At 38.1% G+C, this 21592-nt stretch overlaps 1 protein-coding gene across 1 annotated transcript in view; it reads right to left on the reverse strand.

Annotated features, from left to right (window-relative positions):
• Positions 1-2636: 2636 nt before the first annotated feature.
• LOC127577018 (regulator of G-protein signaling 10-like) overlaps positions 2637-21592 on the reverse strand; it is a 58311-nt gene continuing 39355 nt past the window's right edge. The window contains exons 5-7 of the mRNA XM_052027875.1: positions 16267-16353; positions 11130-11273; positions 2637-6202 (exon numbers count right to left, since the gene is read on the reverse strand). Coding sequence (XP_051883835.1) covers positions 6053-6202; positions 11130-11273; positions 16267-16353 — 381 coding nt within the window. The 3' untranslated portion in view covers positions 2637-6052. The remainder of the gene's footprint in view (positions 6203-11129; positions 11274-16266; positions 16354-21592) is intronic.

Raw genomic sequence — 21592 nt, forward strand, 5'->3', positions numbered from 1 at the left:
AACCAATTAAAGTGGTGTATTGGATTTTTTGAAGGTCTTTTGATAAGGTGTCACAGAAGAGATTATTAAACAAAAGTAAACATAGAGAATTGGGTGTGATCTACCAGCATGCACTGACAATTGGATAGTTGACAGAAAACAGAAAGGAATAAATGGGTCATTTTCAACTTGTAAGGCTGTGACAAATGTTGATCCTGGGTCCCCAGCTGTTCACAGTCTATATCAATGATTTGGATGAGAGGATCAAGTATAATATATCCCAGTTTGTTGATGGTACTAAGCTGCATGGCAGTCTGGGCTTTGAGGAGAATGCAAAGAGTTTTCAGAGGATATAGATAAGGGATGAGGGCGACAGATGTTATACAAAGTAGAAAACTATGAGGTCATCCACTTTAATAGAAAAACAGATATTTTTGAAATGGTGAGAGATTGGAAAGTGTTGGCAGTCACAGTCTCAGTATGAGGGGTCATCCATTCAGCACAGCGATGACAAGAAATTTCTTCATACAAATGGCAGTGAATCTTTGGAATTCTTTCAATACAGGGATCAATAGATTTTTAGATATTAAGGGAATTGAGGGAAATGGATTAATGCAGAAAAGTGGGATAAGGAAACAACTTTCATGTTACAGAATGATGGAGCAGGCACATGGGTGTCAATGGTCTACTCTGCCCCTATGCTATGTTCTTACATGGGGGCCGGGGCCTTGAGTGCTGGGTCAAATTAACATGTGCTGCATTTGTGGGTCTGTTAGAAATTCTGGATGAGAATTGGGGTCAAGTAGCAAAAAAATTATGGATCCTTAGGCTCAGGTTGGGTTTGGAATTGCTGTGCCTGGGTTCAATTCTGGTGTGGTTTTTGTATTTGTGTTGAGCTCTGTTCCATCAAGCACTGCCCATGGTCCCATCCTAGCAATAACTTGAAGGGGAGGAATTACATTCAGTGACAGTGCATCACAAATTTGACACGTCACACTCACAAGGTGATGGAAGTTTAGTCAACGGCTCCCTGCATCATGAAATCGATGCTAAGCTGTTCTATCACCTTCCTTGCTGCTCACTGGCAAGAGAGACCATAATCAGCTCTGTACAAACCATCACCAGCCTCCTTCTCACAACTGTGAATGGTAAACTGAGATTTTGTGGATTTTTCCATCTTCAGCCTGTAAGGCCCTACATAAAAATGTTAATAATCACAGCAAATTTGACAGCCACTGGCAATGCAGTTCTTGACCTTCTCTAATTTTCCAGTGTAGCTGGGGCACTTGGCAGATTTCGATAAGAGTGTCTTTTCTGAAGGGTACACATCTCACACACAAGTCAGATAGTTCAGATGGGGAGATTTCTCCCTGAGCACCATGTGAACAAGGCCTCCTGCTGAGAGCTTACCTGTCCTCCATTTATTCTCCTACTTGTGCTTTACCTCTTTCCTTCAAGTGCAATTCCTGGGGCAACTAGTTTGATCAGAAGCCTGCAAGTCAGGTCAAAATTCTTTAGCATCTCAAACATCAGTCTCTGTAATCTTCAGCAACTTAAAATAAAAACTTTCTAAGTCTCCAAACACTTGCACAATCATTTTGTAGATAGCTATCACTGCAATCACAGTGTGACAGTGGCGGAAGGAATGAATGTATAGAGTAGATGAAATGTCAATAAACAACATGTTTTGTCTTGGTGTTGAACCTTTTTTGGTGTTGTTGAAAGTACACTCATCCAGTCAAACAGGAAGGTATCACTCCTGACTTATGCCTTGTCAATTGTGGAAAGGCTTTTGAGCGTGAGAAGGTAAAACACCCATGCAGGGTAGAGAGTCTCTAACTTGCCTTTGTAGCTACAGCATATACGTATGTGGCTGGTCCCGATGAGATTCTAGACAATGGTGATCCCCAGGATGTTGATGACAGGGAACACAGAGATTGTAATGTCACTGTTAAGGGTAAGTAGTTGCACGTCAAGGGCAGTCACTCTCACCTCATCCCATCTCTGGAATTCAGCTATTTGGTCCGAATGGTCCTGGCAAAATCTAAACAAGAGTGTTTGTGAGCAGGTTATAGTCAAGTATACGTCGCTTGATAGCACTGCAGACAACACCTTTCATCACTTTACTGATGATCAAGCAGACTAATTGGCAAGTAATCAGCCACATTTGATTTGTCCTGTATTTTAGTGGACAGGGAATACCTGGATTATTTTTCACATTCTTGGGTTGATTCTAGTGTTGTAATTGAATTGGTAAGGCTTTGGCTAGATGCATGACAAATTCTGGAGTGCAATATAGCCAGTATGCTGGGTGATCCTATAATCTTTGCTGATGTCACGTGGAGTGAATCCAACTGGCTGAAGACTAACTTCTGTGATGATGGGGATCTCAAGGGGGAGCAAAGATGGATCATCAACTCAGCACTTCTGGCTGAACATGGATGCAAAAGCTTTAGTCTTGTCTTCAGCACTCACATCTGGCCTCTGCCATTGTTGATAATGGGGACATTCTATGAGCTTTCTCCTCCTGTTGTGTTTAATTGTGCATCACCATTTACGACAAGATGTGGTAGAACTACAGAGCTTTGATTTGATGCTTTGGTTGTGGCATTACTTAAGCCCTGTCTATGGCTTGCATGAAAGTACTCACTACCATATAGTTTTATTGTCTAGTTTTATTGGCAAAGCAAGAAACAGACTGTAAAGCTAAGGCACCTACACTGCACATAGTGCATTTCCTTTAAACCAAATACATTATATTTTGTACATCCATTGTCAAACTATTAATATCTTCAAGATGGAAAAGAAACTTCCAAATTTATTCTAAGTTGATATAATTAGGCACTTACATATATCCAAATATAAACAAAATCCTCATCAGCAAGGCAACATTGAATTTAATATGCAAATATAATGAATACAAGACATATATACAGATGCAAAATTAGTTACACAACTGGCAAATATCAATGTAAACACAGTATCAAAACACGTGCAATTTATCAAAAAATATTTTTTAAAGTCCTCCTGAATTCATTTTTTGGAAATTGTATGCTAATATCAAGCAACATGCAGGAGTTGATACAGATCTTTTATTCACTACAGTTACATCGTGGTTTGAAGCAGATAAAAAATATATTTGGAAACTTATCTGTACAGTGGTATAGTTAGGTTACCACTATATAGTAGGCCATTTAATGCTTGGTGTAGGCTTATAGTTACAGTTTTCCACAGAGTGAGTTCCTTATCTCAGCCAGGACTATCAAGTATAAAATAGGCACTGCTTAATGGAGAAGGGGAAAGAAAATCAGAGGATAAATGGATCACACTATATATCACCCAGCAGTTCATTAGAAAGTGATGGTGATAGATGCCCAATGACAAAAACCTACTCTGTCAATGGCGGTGGGGGGTGGGGGAGTGGGAGTTGGTCACAAAGCACCAGTTTGTAGAACAAATTCTCAGGTTTTTATTAACAATTAGTTGCCTAAATCTGAATGCCACTTGTCCTGGTCAGCAAAAGGAAACTTCATGGTAATGAAATTTTAAAAAACAAATTAGCAATAAGCGCATCTTAACCTCCATTTAAAATTGGCTGTTGGATTTCCACAGAATAAATAAGCTTTCATCCCACTAACCACGTATTCCCGCAAGTCTTTATCAAAGCCAAAGACAATGATAGTGTTAGCTCTTTCAGAATGTGAACATTTTCCATATCTACACTTACCAATATATTGGGCATGGACATCATGGACACCAGCTGCCTTCCTGGAATGGTAAAATATAAACCTGCTGCGATTGTTTTATACACCATTTTTTGGATATACATGAAAGCTCTTCGAGGTAGCCATCAGCATCTTATGTCAATGGCATTTTGGGTTTGTTATAGAAAACATTTCAATATATTGAATAGGTAAAATCAGCTGTTTCTCTGCAGCTTGTGAACATTGAATGCTGATACAAGATTTTCAACACCAAGATTCCAGCAGAGGCAAACATAACTGGTACTGAGGCAATGCCGAATCGACCATGTAATGTAAACATCTCAGTACTGTTCCCAAAATAAATACTTCTACCTCCTTGAACTCACCTGAAAGGAATAAGATGACATCAATAGTTCATAAATAAGCCAAAGCAAATTTTGATAACTGCTATACCAGCAAATGACATTATCATTGGTTGTTCAAGTTGGCGTGCAACTATTCACAAAAGATTAACATTTTCTAAGTGCAGGACCTGACAGAAATGCAGCAGAAAGCAAAGGAAGGCTTATTTGAAAGCTCATCCTAACAATAATTATCAATGATAAAAATGCAGATGGATTTTCAATGCACATTTCAGCCTTGCTGTAAACATTACTGGAAAACACAAACATGAATGTGACCTGAGAATGTAATTATTGTTCCATTCAGATTGGTGAAATGGCCATATACTGTATCAGTGGATAGCGCTGGTATCTGGAAGTTATTTTAAATATTCTAACTCTTGAATATAGATCTTTCTTTTCTCCATTCTTTTATGTATGAAATGAGATTGTTTGGGAAACTGCACAGAAGGAGGACATTCAGACCATGAATCCATATCAGCTCCTATTAGAGAAAAGTGCCATCACCCTTTAAAATTGTGCTTTTGGTGGTTTTACTAGCATTTGCAAAGGCTACTTCATTCTAACATCAACATAAAAGGTAGATGTAAAATGAATGATGGAAACAGGTCTCTCAAGAATGTTTCATCCAAATATTAAATGTTGTCATCATTGAAAGTACTTATTGTTTACACATCAATTCATCTTCCTGCAGGTCTGAAGATCTGGGTTCCCAGCATTCATGATTTTTAGTAGCACATTGCAGGACGTAAAGTACAGTGCTGCAGGGGATGATTGACAGCACAATCACACAGCAGAAGCAGTAACTACAAATTTATGAATATATAACTATTCATCAGCCTTTTATGCAGTTATTAATCTTATAAAACATCAGTTATTAAACATTTAAAGTAAGAATCAGCTATAAGCAAAAACATTTTGTAGTTCATTGACTACACAGGGTGCCTGTTTATTTTCTTATAGGTGACTAAATAAATCATTCTCTCTCTTTAATTAGAATTACTAAAAAAAGTGGGATAAGGCTGCAAAATAATTACTTGAATATGAACACCCAGAATTCACATTATAATAACAGACCGAGAAATTTAATGAAGTTTTAACAGATTTCTCCAAGGAAATTTTGTGCTTCAACGTTGCCCTGCATACTGACTTGGTTAGACATGTAAGGATACTAGATGTAATCTTCACAATGATTAATGTAAAATATGGCCTGCCCTCATTAGAAAGCTCAACTCTCACTTGTAAATCTTTTAATCATAAACCTACTTAAATCCCATTCTTTTTACGCTATGCTTCTTTATAGAAACTGACAACAGCATACGTCTTGTTACAACAGGCATACATATAACAGGTATTGTAATAAAGGTATGGCATATTTCCATTTGAAGTGCTAAACATCATTAGACAGAAAGGTACCAGTAGTGTATGCATTTATAATTTATATCACAACCCCTGGGCTTGCTGATTGATGAACATGAACAAATTGCAAACAGTACAATTGTGAAGCTCCAGCAGCTTTTCTGAATGATTTTTTTTTTAAGTAATTCTCAATTCAAAATTGTGTAGCGGACTAAAGCAATAATTACGACTGTTGTCTTCATTTGTAAAACTCAAGCTTAAACGGATTACAGCAACAGATGAGAATAGCGGTGTAAGGTAGGTGGCAATCGTGGCCCGGTACCCAGCAAATTACAGTCACAATAGTTGGCTTTTCACATCAGAGAGGTTGAGGGAAAATGTCTGCTCACCATCCTGATGCTGCAATGTAAATGTCATTGTTAACAACTCTGGTTCTGCAGTTGTGTTGACATGCACCCTGGCCAAGAATACTCAGCACCATCAGAAACAAAGCAAATGCATCCCTTTCTTCAGCACAGTCAACTTTTAGCTAAATGGCATCATTATGATCCATTAGCGAATAAAGCAAAGAAAGCACACAGTTGTCATGAAGCTATTCCAAAGTTTCTGCTATCTATTATAAATCCTGGATGCCCTTTTCGGGACAGATTCATTTATCTCTGGAGAGTTCTTTTCACTTTCTTCTTGCTGCTTGATTTGTTGGCATAAGTCAGATTTCAGGAAACGATTGTAACTGTCATACTTCATGAGAGTAAATATCTAAAGGATAAAACATACAGTACATCAAACAATGTGATCACCAAATGGACATCTTTATCTCCTATGGAATTATATGTCTCACTAAAATGAAAGCTAGATAAACTAGAAATTACATTGTTAAGGAAAACTCAATCAAAATTAGAAAACAATTATTCCTAAATCCTTCTGATTATAGCACTGTAAACAGTGATTAATTCCAAATACAACTGATAAAGCTTAGAACCATATGTGCTTCTAAGATCCTCAGTACAGGATTAGTGAAGAAAGGAAAAAAAAACAAGTAGTCTAAATTTTGTTTTTAAACAGTAATTCCCCAAGATTCATACCTTCAGGAGGTATAGTACATACGAATAAATTCACATCAGTCTAAGTTTTGTGCATAATAAAGTTTCTCACTCCATAGATAATGCTTTGCTTATATTCATTCCTCCTACTAAACAGAAAACAGTCATTCTACATTTTTGGTTCTTATTTGCACTTTCATGGAATAGTTCTCATTTTTTTTTAAACTAACCATTTAAAAGACTAGATGCAAAAGCAAACATGAAGAACTAATGATCAAGATAAACAGAATAGACAATAAAAAGAAAATCGGAATATTTTCAGACAATTCTAGACATGCAGAAAGTACAGCCTTAGACTAGGAAAAATTAACACAATGATTCCTTTGTGTTAAAAGTGAACCACAAGAGAATTTTTGTTTTGCAGATTTAGATCTCTAGTTCTTAAATAATCATGGCAAAAAGTGCAAACGTCAAATACAATAAGGTTTTTTTGCTACAGAATAGCCAAAGCAGAAGGGTGTAAAGCAAAGGCTCAAAGCAGGCGCATTGTCTCCCCACTGCAGTATGTTCAGGGCTTGAATTTCTTGGTTTTTATTTTGATTTGTTTCAAGGATGTACTTTGTATTTTTTATTATGGTTAAATTCAATCAAAAAGATGCATCAACTATTGGCCTCCATGAGGTAACTACATCAAAATAACAACTGCCATGGGCTGATATGATGTCTGTGCACCAGTACTGCAAGCTTCATGGTGAAGCTGGTTATTGAATTGAGGTTCACTTAAGTAAAAACAGAAAGTGATGGAAACACTTAGCAGATCAGGCAGAAAAAGAAATAGTTAATGTATTTGCTGAAGGATCCTTCCATCAGACTCATCCTGGATCTGAAACATTAACTATTTCTCTTTCCACAGATGCTGCCTGACATGCTAAGTGTTTCCAGCATCTTCTGCTTTTATTTCAGATTTACAGAATGTCCAGGTTTTTCTTCTCTTTCTGCTACGTTACAGGTATTCATATGAGGGAACCCTGACACTTCTTAGACATGGTAATAAAGGCTGGCCTTAAGTCTGTTTCTGGTGCTTTATTCAAACTTGCACGGTAGTTGAAGTCAGCATACTCTGCAGTCTGCCAGGAAATGAATATAGCACTGAAAGTGATCCATAGTACCTCATTTATTTTTCTTTTGCAAAGTCTGTTAGCTTCTAGGTTGAACATAGGAGACGATTCACAAAACTACTGCTACGTGTCACAACCTCTGAAGAAAAATCCCTCAGACTGCACAATTATGGTAAAATTGTCATTTTCTTTCATGTAATCATGTACAGCGTTGGTTTTTTTGCTCCAGTTCCGCCCATGCTGTTACGCCTTTAGTTTTTTTCTCTACCTTCACCCCACTGACCAATGCATTCCACAAACAAATGGTTAGTAGTTAAAAGGGCATTTTGAAAGCCATGTGCAGCATTCTGAAAGCAAAATGTAAATTTAGCACAGTTGCCATTTTCTATCAGCAGAGAATTTAATCAGTACAAAAAAAAACTTTTTCCAAGTGGGCTGTTGGGTCGTTTTATCAGTTTTCATCAATTAAAACTAAAAAAAAACCTTCTCATTTCAGTGTTCCAACCATCATGTAGCAGTGGTGGAGCTAACTGAAAAACATGATTCGGGCATTTGGAAAGTTACAATGAACATGTTTTAAGTTCCAAAATATACCTGGCTCTGGCTAGTCTCCAGTTATATTGCCATGTTTATGTTTTATATTTTTGGATACACAGTGTATTGAAGAAGCATATGGCTCAAAAAAGTAACATATATATTACTTCTGACGGTTTCAAGATATCTCACACTATCTTGCAGCAAGAGAAGTTTAATTTATGTGTTGAAACTGGTAATTGCAAAAATGCAGAACTCAATTTATGCACAGTGGGGTCCTGCAGGTAACAATGCAAGAGACAGATCATCTGTTTTTTTAAGGTATGCATAAATATTGGCCAGGAGAACAACTCTGTTATTGTTGTTAATAAGTGCCATAGGAACTTTTAAGAGACAGCAGAAGTCTCAGTTTAATATCTCATCAAAAAGGCACCACAATCATTAGTGAAGGATTCCCTCAGTTTTGCACTGGGGTATGAACTTAATATATGCTCAAGCCTCGTCTGGTGGGATATATAATTACAGCCTTCTGTTAGTAAAGACAAACAATCAAGAAATTATTATTTCTGTAATTATGAAATTAAAATAAAATCCTTAAAGAATGGACTCTGCTTCAGAGGATATCAACCATTGCTTTGTGTTTGCAGTGATGTATTACTCCAATGAGTGCAATTCTCTTCACAATGACACAAGAAGATGGGAGCAGGAGTAGGGTACCTGTCCCCCTCAAGCCTGCCCATCATTCAATATGATTACAGCTGATCTGTGCTGGCCTCAGCTCCTCTTCTGTGCCAGTTCCCCATGGCGCTTAGTTCTGCAATCTTTCAAAAATGTATCTACCTTCACTTTAAATGTTTCTAATGGTCTAGATTCCACTACCCTCTGAGGTAGAGAATTACAAAGATTCTCCACCCCTTGCAAAAATAAATTTCTATGCACTTCGGTTTTAAATGACTAGCCTCTTAACTTGTAACTATATCCCCTGGTTGAAACTCTCCCACTAGTGAAAACATCTCAACATCTACTCTGTCAAGCCCCCTCAGGATCTTATGTGTTTCAATAAGGTGACCTCTCATTCTTCTAACTCCAAGCAATACAGACTCAAATTATTTAGCCTTTCTTGACAGGACAACACTCTCAAACTAGGAATTAGCCTGGTGAATTGACTGACTCCAATGCTAACATGTTCTTATTTTACGTAATGAGACCAAAACGGTCCGCAATACTCCAGATAAGGCCTCACCAACACCCTGTACAATTGTAACAAAACCCCCCTATTTTAATATCATTCTCAATTAGATTAACCTGTTTAGGAGATTAAAAAGCAAAAGAAATCTACAAATGCTGGAAATCAAAAGAAAATGCTAGAAATACCCAGCAGGTCAGTCAGCATCTGTGAAGAGAGAATGAAAAACAAGAAACAGAGTAAACAGGTTGAAGACCATTGACCTGAAATATTAATTCTGTTTTATTTTTTCTCTCTCCACAGATGTTGACTGACTTGCTGAGTATTCCAGCCTTTATTTGTTGGTTTGTAGTCTCCTGCTATCCTATAGTAAAGAAAATCTTTGCAGTCTGTAAAATCATTCAGTAAAATTACAAGAGTATTCTTATCCATGTCTACCTCATTTTAGAAGTGCTAGCTGAGGAAAATAAGGCTTTAACTGATGTATAACACTGAATCAAAACTAGAAATGCAGGCATGAATACTTGACAGAAAAGTTAGTGCATTGTTTGCATGGAATTAAGTTGTATGCATTTTTCAGCTGTATGCAAGCCAGGTGAGGAATTTATTTAAATATTGGCATAAATCTATATTATAAACAAACCATAACTTTAGACTGATGTATATGCAAAGGCATGGGAACAAAGCTTAGATGCAAATATGAAAGATGCATGAGCTACACACAGAAAATTTGAATCTAAAATGTGAACATTAAAGTTATCTCATTTTTAAAAAGCTAACTGAAACAAAAATGATAAAGATCAATAAAAGACAGAGCCGCAAAAGGCAAGCAAAATGACTTAGAGTTTAGAGTGACAAATTTACATTTTAAAATGGATGTTAATCACTCATACGATGCAATGTAGGGTTGAACTCTAACAAAAGTAATTGGTTTGTTGGATGTATTGATTTTTTTTTCAGTCCTACAATCCTTCCATAGTTATTTTAGAAAAGGAAGCTCGGACAATTTATTTCATATACTAGAACCATTTCTAAATTGGTTTTCAACCACATATCCCAAATCCCAAAGTTAAACTTTAAAATGGGCCAGCAGACAATGTGCTGAGCATGGGATAAATGCTAAGCAGCCAGCACATTCAAAAAGATTTACCAATATACACTGAACAAAGGATTACTATCAAGAGCTTATTCAATCCTTACCATTTGCTAAATAGGAACAACTGAATAAAGTGGAACATTTTGACAAAGCTGTTTGATGGCACTAATGAATGCTGTCATTCTGTCCTCGTAACTAAAAAAAATTCTACCCTTTCAAAGAATCACTCAGCACAGCCCACACACAAGAGGAAACAAGATGTATTCAGAGTGCTGAGAAAGGGCAATTTTTAAAATAAATATTTCCACAAAAACCATGGTAAAGGGTCTGAAACTAAGACTCACTTATGTGATAGAAAGGTTTATGTTTTGAACACTGTATGAGTAACAACTGACATCCACCCAGAAATGGAACCGACAAATCACCTTTGTGCTGATTCTAACTGCTAATCATTGACATTTATCTAATTTAGAAGTGTTTACTGTGTTGCATGACTGATCCACTTCAAATGACGAATAAATACCCAAAAGGTTTAATGCTGAGATGTAAATTATTTACAACAGCAAATATCTAAGGTAGCATTCAAGTCTTTACTTCTAACATACCACTGAAACAAAATGTTTAAGTACATTGGTCTCTAAAAAATATCTTCAATGCAATAGACACTTGGAAAAATCAGCCATCCAGAAAAATAAGCACAAAAGATTACCTGCTCTTGTAGTTTCTGAAACATGAAGGGATGTGGTTGCGCAAGCATACTCTCAGTGAGACGAGACTGTCCCTCCACATTTACCTGTGTTGCTGCTTTACTGCACAGAAAGGTTTTATAGATCTGCTGTGCCTTGCCATGAAGCTTCAATGAACAAAATAAAGAGCATTTGAGGAATTCTTTTGCAAAAATTACACTTGAATTAAATTATAAATATTATACCAGGCTCAAATTGAATTATAATTAAATTGAATTATAATTGTTTTGAACATTGGCCACGTTAATGCATGATAACAATTTTATGACAATTGCAACAAAGCACATACTTCTTTGTTTTAGTTTTATATAGCTTTGTCAAATATATATCAGTACATTAAATGCAATAATTCAGTCTCCGATACCACCAAAGTACATAAACTTCATGACTTTTCCTAGCCCTTGAACCAATGGTGCCCAACAATTATTTTAGAATTGGTAGGTGAATTAAGTGGAAGGAAACTGCTATATGATGAGAACAGGTTTATGTGAAAACATGAATATCTAGAAATTGGGCCAATTTGAGCATCTTTTTAATGTGCTGACTGCATGTAACAGACTTCTTGTATACATCACCTCTTGCTAATGATTACCTCTGAGTTGATTAATATCCATTGACAAATTGGGCGGGAGGTTTCTGGGCATGATTCACTTTAGCACATTAATTTCTGCCCAGTATCACCCCCATAGCTAATCACCCCTTGGATACGCAGTAACGTATCCTTCACTTTCAGCAGAAATTGGAGCTTTCAGGGGAAAGTTACAACTTTCATCATTAACTCACTGAAAAAACAGGAGCACATTGTCCAGAATTCGGGAATGAGACAATAAGGTCCTGCACTGACACATCGATGTCCCATATATAGCATGTCCCAATGGTCAACAGAATGTTTAGCAAATTCACAAGATCACAAGACAAAGGAGCAGAAGAAGGCCATTTGGCCCAGTGAGTCACTGGGCTCCCTTCCCCAACTGCAGTCTTTTTTTAGCTTCAACCTGTGACCTGCATGAAGCATAAATGACCCAATGATGTCCAGAGTTTGCAGTGCTCATAGCACAAAAATTGGTGGTGTTGTGGATAGCGAGCAAGGTTGTCCAAGGCTACAAAAGGACATAGATCAAATGGAAAGTTGGGCAGAGCACTGGCAGATGGAATTTAATCCCAACAAGTGCAAAGTGATGCAATTTGGGAAGTCATGTAGGGGTAGGGCATATGCAGTAAATGGTAGGGCACAAAGAGATGTTAATGACCAGGGAAACCTTGTGGTTCAAGTCCATAGTTCCCTGAAAATGTTAAAACAGATAGGAAGGTTGGGGTTTAAAACATAGAAGTTGGGAAGTTATGTTGCAACTTTACAAAACACTGGTTAAGCTACACTTGGAGTATTGTGTAGTTTTGGTCACCACACTGAAGGAAAGTTGAGATTGCTCTGGAGAGAGTCCAGAGAAGATTCACCAAAATGTTGCCTGGATTGGAGGACTTTAGTTATAGTGAGAGATTAGATAGGCTGAGCTTGCTTTCTCTGGAGCAAGGGAGGCTGAGGGGTACATAAAATTATGAGAGGCATGGATAGTCAGGATCTTTTTCCCATGGTAGGGGTATCAAAAACAAAAGGACATAGGTTTAAGGTGAGAGGAAGGCTTTTTAAAGGGGATCTGAAGGGAAAGGTTTTTTTTACACACAGGCAGTTGTTGATATCTGGAATGCACTGCCATGTGAGCTGATGGAATCAGATACAATCACACAGTTTAAGAGGCATTTAGACAGGCACTAGAATAGGCAAGGCATAGAGGGATACAGACTTAATGCGGGCAAACAAGATTAGTGCAGATGGGCAAAAAGGTCGGCATGGATATATTGGGCCGAAAGGCCCATTTCTGTGCTGTACAAGTCTATGACCACTCAAAGCACACATATTGGGAAGCAAGAGCCTGACACATTGAAGAACATGTGTCCCCTCTCCTCCATGGCAATGCTTTCTTTGGCTGTCCTGTGCTTGCCCTGAAGAGAATTTGTTAAGCACTGACTCACCTTCCAGTGGTCAGCACAATGATGACTTGGGAGCTGCATTCTCTGAATAGAAATTCTAGCAGGAACTGCTATTATCTGATTTTAGTGATGTATGTGTGTGCTTGACAGACTAAAGCAGACTGTCAAAGTCATTTGGCAGAATGCTTCATCATCAGAACTCACAAAAAAGCACCAAGACCTCACTTGACTGGAGCCCCCACCCTCCATACCACCACCCCCCCCAGCAGATCCTTCATTCAATTCTACCACACATAATGTGTCACACAGGTTGAACACATCAGCAGGGTGTAAACTCCAATACTTATGCAGATTATTTTAAAGACGTTTTTTTTTTATTTGCAGCGTGGTAACAGGCCCTTCCGGCCCAACGAGTCCGTGCCGCCCATTTTAAACCCAAATTAACCTACCTGTACGTCTTTGCAATGTGGGAGGAAACCGGAGCACCCGGAGAAAACCCATGCAGGCACGGGAAAATGTACAAACTCCTTACAGACAGCGACAGGAATCGAACCCCAATCGCTGGCACTGTAATAGCGTCACGCTAACCGCTACGCTACCGTGCAAAGTTGGAATAGCCAAATGAACAGTTTTAATTGGAAGATGATAACTTACTGTTTAATGACCTTTAGTATCAGGAAAACAAAAAGAGGCATTGCATTTTTGGAGCAATGGTATGTTATTCAGATAAGTCACAGAGTGACCAAGTTGTGACACATTTTAAGTTAATTACTACAGAATGATTAAGTTTAAACAATCCCGAGCTGCAGAACTGCAGGTTGATTCAGTAATACAACATAAGAATTGGGTTAGGACTAGATGACATCCACTTGTATTTTACAAGCTTTTCACATATAAAATGATCAACTCATAACCAGGGCTTCTGGGAGGTACAAAAGAAGTGAATTTTGGAACTATTTCAGAATTAATTTCAAATCCTTATGAGTAAGTCCAGAAATAGGTGGTAAAATAACCCAAACCACCTTCCACTCCCAATCTTAACTTGTATTATTTGAAACAATTGAAGCTTAGAATCCTCTGTCTGGCCTTTTTAGACAGTTCAATTTTATAACTACATAATCAGTTTAAGCATGTAAAGTTTGAGCTGTAAGTATGAAGAAAAGGCATGCTTCACTTGTCAGCACCAACACTAAACATTCTCAAATTTTCTATGGTATGGCCAGATATAAACTAAGAGTCATTGTTATTCTATTTCTAAAATAGTTATTAATCCTACCTTAAACATAATACAGTCAAGAAGGGCAGTGTAAATTTCACTAGTTTTCATCCAAGCAAGTCTGTGGTGTCAGTGACTGAATCAACAAATATTATATTAATTTACCAGTGCTGTATGCCCATTGCCAGGCAGTTTTTAAAAATCAGCAACCCTCTATCTTTAATCAAAGCATTTCTCATCTCATGCTGTGTTTGAGCTTGCCCAATGGGAAAATCAGCTTACATTTCATTTTTGATTGTTATACAACACAGTTTTATAAAATTCAGCAGCAATGCACTTCAGGTGTTAAATTTAAGATACAATAAATCAAAAAGATCTATATTAGAGCTATTAAGGAATTAAGCATAAACAAGTTAACTGAAGTTCCAATTTATTATACAATAATAGTATACTTTATAATAGGACTTTATTCCCTGAAACGTATGAGATAGAGGGGTGACCTGATAGAGGTTTATAAAATTATGAGGGGCATAAACAGGTGAAAGCACATTGTCTTTTTCCCAGGGAGAGGAAGCTAAAAACAAGAGGGCAAAGGTTTAAGATCAGAGGCGAGAGATTTAAAAGGGACATTAGGGCAGCTTCTTCATGCAAAGGGTGGTGCGTATTTGGAATGAGCTGCCAGAAATAGTGGCTGAGGCAGGCACATTAGCCACATTTAAAAGCCATCTAGATAGGTACCTGGATAGGAGAGATTTAGAGGGCTATGGGCCAAATAGGGGCAGATGGGACTAGCTCGCTGGGTAACACAGTCGGCATGGACGAGTTGGGCCGAAGGGCTTGTTTCCATGGTGTAAGACTCCATGAATCTATACCATTAACTCACATCTGTTGAATTCAGTTTAGTTAAATTTATTTTGTTTTCAAGGATTTAATTGTTAATAGTTTTTTTAATAATTTCACTAATTTCACCAGTCTTGCATGTTAGAGACATTCAGTAGCAGTCATTGTGTTTACAGGTTTGACAGCTGCTAAGTTAAAGGTGTGACCTAAACATCTCACCAGGGGATCCACAAAAATGTGGACTTCCTATAAGTCAGCAGCAAGCAAGGGCTGCATGCTGCTGGCAAGAAAGTATAGGCCTTTATCTTTGCTTTTTAGTCATTTTTTAATGTCTGCTATTAATTTATTGAAAAAAATTAATGCAATAACTTGCCTTTGTGTTCATTGCACAGGTTAACTGTAGTCAGTTGTCTGTAAATCCTTCAGCAGGAATGAACATACACGCTACCACATGAAAATGTAGATTCGTCACCCAGACATGAAAATGTAGATTCATCAGAGTGAGCTGTTAATCTCACCTGGGACGTTGCAAGAACAGTCGATGAAGGTGAAGCAGCAGTGAGAAATGGGTCAGTCAGACCAATTTCACACAATCCATTAGTAAGACATTAATAGTTCCACAGCTTGGGCCTCTTGGTCAGATAAAATTTAGTGTTGGGATAGGTGAACAAGGAGTAACCAATAGAATGAGGAGATTTTGGTTACTCAAAGGAACAGTTTCCCAGGATTAAATGAAGACACGTTGCCTTGCAAGTCATAGTCAAGTGAGATCTTTGATGGAAAAGAGATTTCTTGAAACTTTGAATCACACTTCCTATGTCCATGGAATTTAAAAGATTTTTCCAATGATCTATTTTATCCTCGAAATACAAATTAGACAGGCCAAATCCATGTATTTGCCTTCACTTGTCCTGTCTCAAATTTCATTTTTTTCAGTCAAAGGTAGTCTTGAATAACATTGTTATGGCAACATTACTCCTCAGGAATTATAATGAATTACACATCAATAAAACAACATAATCTACCATTACTACAACTAAGGACTAAATACCTACCAGCTTTTCATCTTGAATTTTCTTGAATTCTTCACATGCTAACCAGAACAAAACATTTTCTTCACTAAATTCACGTCTTAGAAAATCCTATGAATAAAAGAAGAAAAATAACTCTCATACTAATCAGAGATCATTCAGTGTTAAGATTAGGAGCCTGCTCATTTAGGCTATTATTGAATCTGTATGCACCTCTTCACCAGGGAGGGCATTGCAACTACTCATTGGGTAAAAAAAATGTTTTTCCTCATGTCACCTCAGGTTTTTAAATCTGTGCCCTCTGGTACTGGCATTTCAGTCATTAGAAACATGTTTTACAAACTATATCTAAAGCCCTCATGTTTCTACACTCCTCTCAGCCTTCTCTGCTAAAAAGAGAAAACACAATTTCCTCCAAGTAGATATAATCCCTCATTTCTCTAACACTTGAATAAACCTCTTTTGTAAATGCTCCAAAGCCTCTGTGTCCTTCCTTAAGTGCAGCTAAAGTCAAAGTCGAGTTAATTGTCATGTACATGTATGCACAGGTACAATGAAAAACGTACTTGCAACAGCTTCACAGGGACATAGCATTAGATATACAACATTCACAAGAAAAACATAAATTAACAACATAAATTATACAAGAAAGAACACAATTAGAACAAAAAAAATCCCACTAATGACTCCAACAACTGTGAGGGCCTGTGGAGCGCCCTCTTCAAATCAGGCAACCTACAAAATTATGTCTCTATCTTTTGTTTGGTTCATTAGGGTATGCAAGCCATGATCCTAAACAATGGGAGCACAACAGAGCCATGGTCAATGAAGCTCTATGTCAAGCAAGGCTGCATCACAGCCTTGACATCTTTCTCAATCTTTCTCACCGCAATGTTGCACCTCATCTAAAACAATCTTCCCACTAGACTGGAGCTTCTCCATAGGACTAATGATACACTGTTCAATCTATGATGCCCACCCTCCAAATCCAAGGTCATCCCGACCTCAGGAGATGATCAACTGTATGCAAACAGCCCTTGCATATCTAAGCATTCACAAGCTGAGCTCCAAGATATTGCCAACTCAATCACTGAAGCATATGAGAGGAAGGGCCTATCATTCAACATCTGCTTGACAAGGTTGCCTACCAACCAGCCCTCACTGTGCAACACCATTTCTACACAATAAAGGTTCACATTGAAAACCTTGAAAACCATGTCCTCTCCACGCAGTGGTGCAGCTGGTCTAGCGGCTGCCTCACATTGCCAGGGACAAAGGTTCAACCCTGACCTTGGGTGCTGCCTGTGTGGAGTTTGCACATTTTCCCTGTGAATGCATGAGATTCCACTGGGTGCTCCGGTTTCTTCCCCCCACATTCCAGAGACGTGTGGATTGGTAGGTTAATTGGCCACTTTATATTGCCCCTAGGACCTGGGGGAGTTGAAGAGAATGTGGGGAGAATTAAAAATGGCATTGATATAGGATTGGTGTAAAATGGATGGTTGATGGTTAGTGTGGACTCAAAGGGCTGAAGGGCCTGTTTCTGTGCTGTTCCTCCTGTCGGATCCGGTGATTTTTGAATCACAGGTTCTTTCAGGAGTCCAGGAATGAGTTGAAAACAACTTGGTGCTTCACAAAGTTTTATTGGAAAAGTTTAAAACAAAGAAACAGTCAAAGAGCACATGGCGCTAGCTTTACTACTAGGAGATGAGCCGAGACAAAAGGCACAAAAGGTGAGCTTGGGCCAGGCAAGAGGAGAGCAAGAGAGAGATTAACAAAAAACGACACCTTTTATACCTGAGATAAGAGATACTCTTTAGCTAACAATAGTCCAATCAGGAAACCTATTAGATACTTGTGGCCAAACCAACCAATGAAAAAAACCACATATTCACCTGATGGACAAACCAATAAGCTAGTAAGCGGCCATTCCTTGTGCAGCCACTTGAGGTGTATTAAACACTATACATGTTAAAAAACTAATTAAAACAGTCGAATCCAACACTCTCTATGACTCTATGTCAGGAACCACCTCTCAGCAAAGACAGGTGTTGTTGACGAGACTTGGACTATTGCAACCACCTCAGGGCACTGGAGAGACACTGTCAATGCTGTCTGCAAAGTCCTCTCAATCCACTGGAAGAATAAGCAAACTAATGTCAGTCTCCTGTCCAAAAAATAGAACTTTCACTACTGTGTTTTCAATCACTTAGCCAATTCTATATCTATACTCCTTCCTTTTTTATCCCATAACCTCCAATTTTGCCGACATGGCAATTATGCAATACTTTAGCAGATACGTGCTGAATATCCATTAACTGACACCAAACCAAGAAGCCTGTAATTAGCAAGTTTATCTTTTTTGTACAAGCATGCAATATTGATAGTACTCCGATCCTTTGGCACTACTATTACATATAGTGATAATTGAAAGTTTATGGACAGAATCTCTGCAATCGCTACCCTTATTTCTCTCAGCAATCAAGGACATCCGTACCAGGTGAATTTATCCGCTTTAAGTATCACCAGACTTTCCAGTAACTTTTTTTTCAAAATCTTGTTCGGTATCCTGGCAACCTCCTTATTCACCTCTGCAAAGTCCCATTTCTTGACAAGTATAATTGCCAAGTATACCCCAATCACGTCTCTTGCTTTATCAAATGATCTTACTCAGTCCCATTAGTCCTCAAACAACTGTTAGTGTACATACAGAAAACCTCTGGATTCACTTTACTGTTGGCCACATTCTTGTTCTATTACTGCAAATTTCTCTTCACTCACTTCCTTTATCACTTCTCTGTATTTTTATATTCATCCTGATTCTTCCTTGTGTTATCAAGATGACATCTGACACAAAGTCTTTTTATCTGCATTGCTCCTCTCTCAAAGTATTTCATCATCCAGGGATCAACAACGGGTGAAACTAGGTCAATACAATTCTATAATCGTTGCACCTTTTGGTATCTTAGAGTGTGGTCCCAAAAAATTTACCCCCAAACCTGACAGAAATAAATATATCCAGAACTCCAGAGAAGTTTACAGTCTCCTGACAGTCAACTTCTCTTAGATTCAAAATCATTTAATTTGAACAACCAGATAATGAGCTATCATTTTTTTTTTACCATGAAGCACCCACTGTCTCATTTCAATGTTACATTTGCAATGTTTGTTTGATTGCTTTAGTGATAAAAACAACAATTTTCAAATATGTTTTATTTCAATAATATTCTAAACTGTTTGTAATTCTGGTTTGGAAAGTTCCTTTTAGACTCAAGTTTCATTCTGTCCTCTTTTTTTTCATATCACTTTCCCAGATAAAAGGTAACCTGTGATTGGAGCTATTGATTTCATCAGTTATACTCTATCCATAATGGAAAAGAAGAATGACTGTAAGCTATTTTCCTGATAATGCTTAATCTCCTTTGAGATTCTGTATTTCACTGCAATACATATGCAAAGCTTCAGCAATCTGGCTGGGAACTGATCAAATTAGCCAGAGAGAATGAAGGAAGTTCAGCTCCAATATTTATCGAGAGGTTAAATAGAGTCATAGAGTCTGCATGAAAACAGGCCTTTTGGCCCAACTCATCCATGCTGACCGTGGTGCCCAAGCTTGTCCTATTTGCCCGCATTTAGCCCATATCCCTCAAAAACCCCTCTTATCCATGTACTTATCCAAATGTCTTTTGAATGTTGTTATTGTACCTGCCTCAACCACTTTCTCTGGCAGCTCATTCCATATACACACCACCCTCTGCATGAAGAAGTTGCCCCTCAGGTCCCTTTTAAGGTGAGAGGTACAAGTTTTAAACTTATATCCTCTTTTTTTAGTTTTTAGTTCCCCTTCCCTGGGAAAAAGACTATGTACATTCACCCTATCTATGACCCTCGTGATTTTTTTACACCTCTTTTTTCACCCCTCAACCTCCTACGTTCTAAGGAATAAAGCCCTAGTCTGCCCAATCCCTCCCTAAAACTCAGGCCCTCGAGTCCTGGCAGCATCCTCCTAAATCTTCTCTGCACTCTTTCCAGTTTAATGTCTTTCCTATACTAAGGCAACCAGAACTGTACACAATATTCCAAGTGAGATCTCACCAATGTTCGTACAGCTGCAACATGATGTCCCAACTCCTATACTCAATGCCCTGACTGGTGAAGGCCATCATGCCAAACACTTTCTTCACCACCCTGTCTACCTGTGACGCCACTTTCAGCGAACTATGTATTTGCACTCCTAGGTCCCTCTGTTCCACAACACTCTCCAAGGTCCGACCATTCCCTAGATAATTCCTACCCTGACTTCCCAAAATGCAACACTTCACACTGATCTGAACTGAAAGCCATTTGCCAATCTTCAGCCCACTTACCTAGCTGATCAAGATCAGCTGAATAGCTGAATTATCTGACAAGGCAGGGGCAAAACTCAATTTTTTTGGATTCATTGCCCACCTAGGTGGTATAGCAGGAGGTCACAGCTGGAAGGTGGAAAAACTGTGGCCATGATTTGGAGATGCAAATGTTTCTGTGAGAGCCTGGGTGACAACCTTTGCTCCTCCAGCTCACAAAAGAGCGCTGAAAAAGCAATTATCTTGTGGAGCTGACAGCTCCTGCCAGCTTTTCATTGCCAAGTTTCTTGCCTTTTGTGATGAGAACTCACTAATCCTGCATAAGTTTAAATTAGGTTGCCAAGATATCTTGCACCATAAAAACCACAGCAAGCAGTTGTAAGGTAGGCTAGGATCACACTCCATGCATTTTGCAATTTGATCTCCAAACCTCTCCAGCCCCAAATGGTAAATATCAAGACTAAACAGACTAAAGCTAACAGTCCTTAAGACATACTCTTCAACGGTCTTTTATGCTTTGTAAACCAAAAGCATAGATAATTTAAATATAAATACAGAAAGCCAAAGAATCACACCTGCACAGAATTATATTCTATTTTATAGATAATTTTAAGGAACATATAAGAGATAAAGCCAAATAGGTACATTTACATCTTGGGACATGAAAAAGCCATTAAAATATACCAATACTTAAATAACTGTTGACATCTAGTCAATATCTGTATGACTGCAGAAAGTGAAGCAGTTACACCTGTACTTGATATAGTACTAAAAACATGAAGCTGCTATTGGTGTTTTCATAGTACCATGGATTTGGTTAATTATGTTAATTGTCTGATGCCTCGGTATGTTTGCTTAGCTAGAGCTCACAAAGAAGCTTTCTTTTTCTTTTGTGTGAGATACAGTTTATTTTTGTGCACTGACTGTATCATCAACAGGATATAAAAAGACATGAGGGTAGGGAGTGGTTGACTCGAAAAAAGTTCTGTCATGCCACTTCACTC

This window comes from Pristis pectinata, chromosome 12, assembly GCF_009764475.1.
Source record: "Pristis pectinata isolate sPriPec2 chromosome 12, sPriPec2.1.pri, whole genome shotgun sequence".
In the NCBI taxonomy this organism is placed as follows: Eukaryota; Metazoa; Chordata; class Chondrichthyes; order Rhinopristiformes; family Pristidae; genus Pristis; species Pristis pectinata.